This window comes from Sorghum bicolor, chromosome 5, assembly GCF_000003195.3.
Source record: "Sorghum bicolor cultivar BTx623 chromosome 5, Sorghum_bicolor_NCBIv3, whole genome shotgun sequence".
In the NCBI taxonomy this organism is placed as follows: domain Eukaryota; kingdom Viridiplantae; phylum Streptophyta; class Magnoliopsida; order Poales; family Poaceae; genus Sorghum; species Sorghum bicolor.
The window spans coordinates 19,181,149-19,189,273 of record NC_012874.2 but is presented as its reverse complement, the minus strand read 5'-3'; the positions used below and the strand labels follow the sequence as shown (position 1 = coordinate 19,189,273).

The 8,125-nt window shown below is 50.8% G+C and overlaps 1 protein-coding gene across 1 annotated transcript; it reads right to left on the bottom strand.

The window, feature by feature from the left end:
- On the bottom strand, positions 520-7,772 carry LOC110435894 (GRIP1-associated protein 1-like). The gene is made up of 15 exons (XM_021461993.1): positions 7,755-7,772; positions 7,548-7,643; positions 7,376-7,469; positions 7,070-7,195; positions 6,918-6,984; positions 5,401-5,785; positions 4,403-4,498; positions 4,126-4,324; positions 3,925-4,050; positions 3,773-3,839; positions 2,568-2,640; positions 1,259-1,339; positions 982-1,180; positions 781-906; positions 520-695 (listed from the first exon to the last, which is right to left on the bottom strand). The coding sequence occupies exons 1-15, from the start codon at positions 7,770-7,772 to the stop codon at positions 520-522; spliced, it is 1,929 nt and encodes a 642-aa protein (XP_021317668.1).

Below are 8,125 nucleotides of genomic sequence, written 5' to 3'. Positions count from 1 at the left end.
GAAATGGAGTGGACGTCGAGGTAGAGGACGTCGAGGCGGAGCTCTGGGCGGGTTGGCTTGGCCGGAGGCGCGGTGGAACGGCCCGAGAAGCTCGCCGAAACGCGGCGGAGCTCACCGAGGCGACGGCGGAGCGAAATGGGAGGCACTGAGCGAGTGGAGGGTGCGTCTGGGGCATCCACTCGGTGCGTGGCGTCTTGTGGACGACGTCGGGGCTGACAGGCGGGGTCGCCGTCGACGTACGGCTGACATGTGGCCGGACACGCGGCGGCGGACGGTTTCTGTCCAAACTGAATCGAGCGATTCAGTCGCCATGGCCAGTGACTGAAGCTCGATATTTGCCAACGTTTTACTCGTGACTCACTCGATGGATTTGGCTCAAACTTGTTCCTTTGGTTAGAGCTACAAGAGATCTGTAAGTTTGCTTACAGGATCCAAGTCTAATTCGGCCTAGGATTCAAACTACAAAGCTCCAAACAACCCTACGTCTTTGACGAACTATTGAAGCCAACCCCACACGCGCTACGCTTTCTCAACTGGGCTTTGAATCTGTGCGCGGGGCTGGTCTTTGGGGAGCTCCGGACTAATAAGGTCTAGCACCGGGGCTACACCCTTCCAGATCTGAAGGCACCGGTTCTTCCATGGGTCCCGGTCTTTCACCGGGTCCTCGAGGTGTTTCTTCGTGTTAGCTTTCAACACTATGACAAGGACAAAACAAGGGAAGTCAATAACGGGCCACCAAAATAAAAGAGTTTTCACTCAGCTCAACAAGCCCGATCTTACCAGTCAGCTCTCGGTTCCTTGCCTTCAGCTCTTCTCCAGCCTTCCGCTCACTCTCCAGTATGCAAGCGCGCTCCTGGTCGAGCTGGTCCCTCTCCTTCCAGATGCGCTCCATTTCTTCCTCCAGACCTACAGCAGCAATTGTTATATCAACAAGAACAAAAAACACAGTGCATCATGACTGACGCCAATACCCAGCCTTACCCCTTTTCTCGCGGTCCTTGTCGGCTAGTCGCCGAGACAGGTCCAACATTCGCTCCTCTTGAGCAGCCTTCTCCTTGGCCTCCTTCTCAGCCTCTAGCTGAAGACGGTCCACCTCCCCAGTCAAGGCCTTGTTCTTGGCCATGATCCCTTCAATCTGGTCGAAACATCTTTTACGACATTTCGACATCTTCATTGCGTCCTGCAGATTACAAACACACATAAACGTGTGACAATGTTGCGATAAAACTATCTATTTTTTAGTTGGAAGGTCACTTACCTTAACTTCGTTGACAAGCCGCTTGGCGGCCCGTTCCACTCTCTCCGCCTCTTCGACTTCGGCGATCTCTTCGTGGCCAGCCTAGTGGTCCCCACACTGACGCTAGACATAAATATGTTGGCGCCCATTGTGGGGGCACCCCTGGATCTCTTCCACTTCATTGTTGGAGCCCGCTTGGGTCTCCTCGCCCTGGGTGCCCCTCCCCACCATAGCCGAGGATGTCATTGGCCTTTTCCCAAGGTCGGGTCTGCCCTCCGGTGCTCTAGCTCCGATGGACGGGTCCTCCACCTGAGCAGCGGATGGAGCTTTGATTTCCTCTCCCGCTCCACTACTCGGTGGGGGAGTGGCTGCGGTGCCCTCCTCCCTGGTCAGGACAGCTGCATTGGTCTCCTCCTAGGTTGGGGCGTCCGCGGCGACTTCTTTAATGGTCGGGGCAGTTGCAGGTTCAGCAGTCGGCTGCTCTAAGGCAGTTCGGCCCGCGGTGGTCTGCCCCATGGTGGTCGGCTCAAATAGCCCAGAGCCCAAAACAGTGCTGGGGTCAATGCCCAAAGCGGCACTTCAAGTTCCATCAGATTATAAAGTACTAGAATTCTAACATCATGAAAAATGTAGTTGTTTTTCTCTTTACTTACAGATTGGAGCTCCTGTGCGACATCGAGAAGACTCTCCGCCTAGCGCGGCCAGCCGCCGCCACTGTTTCTACCATGTCCGAGCACGTCTGCTCAGCAAGGGCGTGCTCAGTGGGCGGATCTTCGGCGGCCCGTCCACCCTTTGCCGGGACCACGTCTGGGCGGCTACACGGCTTGCGGACCAGGGTTGGGGCCGCATCCTCTTCTTCGTCGTTGTCGTCAACAACTCAGAGGAGTCATCGACGCTTCGGTGCTCGGGTTCTTGAGGCTCGGTCAATGTCTCCAATCTGCAAGACGAAGGTGATAAGATGTCAGAGGAAGGGAATGACAGTTTACAAAAACGCTAGTTGGGTGAAGTCATTTTTTACCTTGGGAGCTGGTCGACCCAACTTATAAGCGTGCATACGATTGTCGCTTCGCATAAAGATGTTGTCCGCAACGTTGAACAGCTTGTTGATCCTTCGCTGGATCTCTAATTTCTCAAGGTTGTCCCGGTGCATCTTGGTCAAGTCTTGGCTTCCGTGGCACTCGTACGCCGAGTGCACCCTCCTCTGGCGTGGCATAACTCGTCATCTGAGGAAGTGGATGACCATGCCAGGCCCATCCAAGCGTGACCAGTCGATCAGTCTCATCAACTCTTCCACCTGGCCAGTGTACTTTGGTCGGTCTGTCCAGCTGACCCTCTTCTCAGCAACATAGCCGACGTCGTAGAATGTGGCGATGCCTAGTTCTTCCTTGATATAAAACCATCTCCTATGCCATTCAGTCAGAGATGTATTTCAGGGGTAGCTGAGGTAGCGGTTCTTCATCCCATTGTTGGGCATTCTTAACGTCATTACCAAAAGTAGACTTAGTTTTCTAATTCTGATAATGGCACCAAAAATGCCGAACCTATCCCTCATGCCACTTAAGCCAAGTTGTCATCCCCAGCATGACATGAGAGACGCGGTATTGAAATATGCAATTGCTCTTCTGAATGAATAATAAATGAGATCTGCAAGCGCATAGATTAATTCTGATGTAGCATTTTAACCGGGAAGTATTCCAGGTATCGTTATTTATATTTTTACCACTGGGAAGGGATTGCTAATCATCAATGTTGATTATGGAATGGAATATGGAATTGAGTATCTATCATTGCATGTATAATAGAGAGCATTTATCTATCTCTTTCATACAGGGATAAATGTCACATAAAAGATGGATAAAGTATGAATGGTGACAAAGATAATTAATCTGATCAGCATAACTAGCCACATATAATAATGATAAGCACCTCAACAGATATTCTAGCAAGTCATTAGCATGGAATTAGGATGAACTACAAGAATATTTCCTAAGTTATTCTTAACTATAAAGTCTAGCATATCATAGTTAGTGCAATTATACTTGGCAATCATTGCGAGACACGACTACGCCCATGCATAGTGATATTATCAAGGAAGATGAGAAACATAGCAATCACTTCCCTATAATAATGTTGTTCTGCCTGCCTTATACACGAGAGGGGGGACTATATAAGAATCAATGGAGCTGTCACTACCACGAACTACCCCATGATCCGGCATATAGGGTACAATCGCGGATAAATACGGTATAGGCACCACGCATGGTATACATGGGATGACATGTGATCATGATGGATGCTTATGAATGAGCATGATGATGCTTATGTTGATGCAATGCTCATGGTTAACATGCAAGCTAACACTAGGAGTGTTACACGGCGTACTCCCCTACGTCTTTGACGAACTATTGAAGCCAACCCCACACGCGCTACGCTTTCTCAACTGGGCTTTGAATCTGTGCGCGGGGCTGGTCTTTGGGGAGCTCCGGACTAATAAGGTCTAGCACCGGGGCTACACCCTTCCAGATCTGAAGGCACCGGTTCTTCCATGGGTCCCGGTCTTTCACCGGGTCCTCGAGGTGTTTCTTCGTGTTAGCTTTCAACACTATGACAAGGACAAAACAAGGGAAGTCAATAACGGGCCACCAAAATAAAAGAGTTTTCACTCAGCTCAACAAGCCCGATCTTACCAGTCAGCTCTCGGTTCCTTGCCTTCAGCTCTTCTCCAGCCTTCCGCTCACTCTCCAGTATGCAAGCGCGCTCCTGGTCGAGCTGGTCCCTCTCCTTCCAGATGCGCTCCATTTCTTCCTCCAGACCTACAGCAGCAATTGTTATATCAACAAGAACAAAAAACACAGTGCATCATGACTGACGCCAATACCCAGCCTTACCCCTTTTCTCGCGGTCCTTGTCGGCTAGTCGCCGAGACAGGTCCAACATTCGCTCCTCTTGAGCAGCCTTCTCCTTGGCCTCCTTCTCAGCCTCTAGCTGAAGACGGTCCACCTCCCCAGTCAAGGCCTTGTTCTTGGCCATGATCCCTTCAATCTGGTCGAAACATCTTTTACGATATTTCGACATCTTCATTGCGTCCTGCAGATTACAAACACACATAAACCTGTGACAATGTTGCGATAAAACTATCTATTTTTTAGTTGGAAGGTCACTTACCTTAACTTCGTTGACAAGCCGCTTGGCGGCCCGTTCCACTCTCTCCGCCTCTTCGACTTCGGCGATCTCTTCGTGGCCAGCCCAGTGGTCCCCACACTGACGCTAGACATAAATATGTTGGCGCCCATTGTGGGGGCACCCCTGGATCTCTTCCACTTCATTGTTGGAGCCCGGCTTGGGTCTCCTCGCCCTGGGTGCCCCTCCCCACCATGGCCGAGGACGTCATTGGCCTCTTCCCAAGGTCGGGTGTGCCCTCCGGTGCTCTAGCTTCGATGGACGGGTCCTCCACCTGAGCAGGGGATGGAGCTTTGATTTCCTCTCCCGCTCCACTACTCGGTGGGGGAGTGGCTGCGGTGCCCTCCTCCCTGGTCGGGACAGCTGCATTGGTCTCCTCCTAGGTTGGGGCGTCCGCGGCGACTTCTTTAATGGTCGGGGCAGTTGCAGGTTCAGCAGTCGGCTGCTCTAAGGCAGTTTGGCCCGCGGTGGTCTGCCCCATGGTGGTCGGCTCAAATGGCCCAGAGCCCAAAACAGTGCTGGGGTCAATGCCCAAAGCGGCACTTCAAGTTCCATCAGATTATAAAGTACTAGAATTCTAACATCATGAAAAATGTAGTTGTTTTTCTCTTTACTTACAGATTGGAGCTCCTGTGCGACATCGAGAAGACTCTCCGCCTAGCGCGGCCAGCCGCCGCCACTGTTTCTACCATGTCCGGGCACGTCTGCTCAGCAGGGGCGTGCTCAGTGGGCGGATCTTCGGCGGCCCGTCCACCCTTTGCCGGGACCACGTCTGGGCGGCTACACGGCTTGCGGACCAGGGTTGGGGCCGCATCCTCTTCTTCGTCGTTGTCATCAACAACTCAGAGGAGTCGTCGACGCTTCGGTGCTCGGGTTCTTGAGGCTCGGTCAATGTCTCCGATCTGCAAGACGAAGGTGATAAGATGTCAGAGGAAGGGAATGACAGTTTACAAAAACGCTAGTTGGGTGAAGTCATTTTTTACCTTGGGAGCTGGTTGACCCAACTTATAAGCGTGCATACGATTGTCGCTTCGCATGAAGATGTTGTCCGCAACGTTGAACAGCTTGTTGATCCTTCGCTGGATCTCTAATTTCTCAAGGTTGTCCCGGTGCATCTTGGTCGAGTCTTGGCTTCCGTGGCACTCGTACGCCGAGTGCACCCTCCTCTGGCATGGCATAACTCCTCGTCTGAGGAAGTGGCTGACCATGCCAGGCCCATCCAAGCGTGACCAGTCGATCAGTCTCATCAACTCTTCCACCTGGCCAGTGTACTCTGGTCGGTCTGTCCAGCTGACCCTCTTCTCAGGAACATAGCCGACGTCGTAGAATGTGGCGATGCCTAGTTCTTCCTTGATATAAAACCATCTCCTATGCCATTCAGTCTGAGATGTATTTCAGGGGTAGCTGAGGTAGCGGTTCTTCATCCCATTGTTGGGCATTCTTAACGTCATTACCAAAAGTAGACTTAGTTTTCTAATTCTGATAATGGCACCAAAAATGCCGAACCTATCCCTCATGCCACTTAAGCCAAGTTGTCATCCCCAGCATGACATGAGAGACGCGGTATTGAAATATGCTATTGCTCTTCTGAATGAATAATAAATGAGATCTGCAAGCGCACAGATTAATTCTGATGTAGCATTTTAACCGGGAAGTATTCCAGGTATCGTTATTTATATTTTTACCACTGGGAAGGGATTGCTAATCATCAATGTTGATTATGGAATGGAATATGGAATTGAGTATCTATCATTGCATGTATAATAGAGAGCATTTATCTATCTCTTTCATACAGGGATAAATGTCACATAAAAGATAGATAAAGTATGAATGGTGACAAAGATAATTAATCTGATCAGCATAACTAGCCACATATAATAATGATAAGCACCCCAACAGATATTCTAGCAAGTCATTAGCATGGAATTAGGATGAACTACAAGAATATTTCCTAAGTTATTCTTAACTATAAAGTCTAGCATATCATAGTTAGTGCAATTATACTTGGCAATCATTGCGAGACACGACTACGCCCATGCATAGTGATATTATCAAGGAAGATGAGAAACATAGCAATCACTTCCCTATAATAATGTTGTTCTGCCTGCCTTATACACGAGAGGGGGGACTATATAAGAATCAATGGAGCTGTCACTACCACGAACTACCCCATGATCCGGCATATAGGGTACAATCGCGGATAAATACGGTATAGGCACCACGCATGGTATACATGGGATGACATGTGATCATGATGGATGCTTATGAATGAGCATGATGATGCTTATGTTGATGCAATGCTCATGGTTAACATGCAAGCTAACACTAGGAGTGTTACACGGCGTACTCCCCTACGTCTTTGACGAACTATTGAAGCCAACCCCACACGCGCTACGCTTTCTCAACTGGGCTTTGAATCTGTGCGCGGGGCTGGTCTTTGGGGAGCTCCGGACTAATAAGGTCTAGCACCGGGGCTACACCCTTCCAGATCTGAAGGCACCGGTTCTTCCATGGGTCCCGGTCTTTCACCGGGTCCTCGAGGTGTTTCTTCGTGTTAGCTTTCAACACTATGACAAGAACAAAATAAGGGAAGTCAATAACGGGCCACCAAAATAAAAGAGTTTTCACTCAGCTCAACAAGCCCGATCTTACCAGTCAGCTCTCGGTTCCTTGCCTTCAGCTCTTCTCCAGCCTTCCGCTCACTCTCCAGTATGCAAGCGCGCTCCTGGTCGAGCTGGTCCCTCTCCTTCCAGATGCGCTCCATTTCTTCCTCCAGACCTACAGTAGCAATTGTTATATCAACAAGAACAAAAAACACAGTGCATCATGACTGACGCCAATACCCAGCCTTACCCCTTTTCTCGCGGTCCTTGTCGGCTAGTCGCCGAGACAGGTCCAACATTCGCTCCTCTTGAGCAGCCTTCTCCTTGGCATCCTTCTCAGCCTCTAGCTAAAGACGGTCCACCTCCCCAGTCAAGGCCTTGTTCTTGGCCATGATCCCTTCAATCTGGTCAAAACATCTTTTACGATATTTCGACATCTTCATTGCGTCCTGCAGATTACAAACACACATAAACCTGTGACAATGTTGCGATAAAACTATCTATTTTTTAGTTGGAAGGTCACTTACCTTAACTTCGTTGACAAGCCGCTTGGCGGCCCGTTCCACTCTCTCCGCCTCTTCGACTTCGGCGATCTCTTCGTGGCCAGCCCAGTGGTCCCCACACTGACGCTAGACATAAATATGTTGGCGCCCATTGTGGGGGCACCCCTGGATCTCTTCCACTTCATTGTTGGAGCCCGCTTGGGTCTCCTCGCCCTGGGTGCCCCTCCCCACCATGGCCGAGGACGTCATTGGCCTCTTCCCAAGGTCGGGTGTGCCCTCCGGTGCTCTAGCTCCGATGGACGGGTCCTCCACCTGAGCAGGGGATGGAGCTTTGATTTCCTCTCCCGCTCCACTACTCGGTGGGGGAGTGGTTGCGGTGCCCTCCTCCCTCGTCGGGACAGCTGCATTGGTCTCCTCCTAGGTTGGGGCGTCCGCGGCGACTTCTTTAATGGTCGGGGCAGTTGCAGGTTCAGCAGTCGGCTGCTCTAAGGCAGTTTGGCCCGCGGTGGTCTGCCCCATGGTGGTCGGCTCAAATGGCCCAGAGCCCAAAACAGTGCTGGGGTCAATGCCCAAAGCGGCACTTCAAGTTCCATCAGATTATA

Coding starts and splice junctions, on each gene's coding strand:
- LOC110435894 (XM_021461993.1), bottom strand. Junction 7,470..7,547: donor GGCTTGTCAACGAAGTTAAG/GTAAGTGACCTT, acceptor TGTAATCTGCAG/GACGCAATGAAGATGTCGAA. Junction 907..981: donor CAAGGACCGCGAGAAAAGGG/GTAAGGCTGGGT, acceptor TTGCTGCTGTAG/GTCTGGAGGAAGAAATGGAG.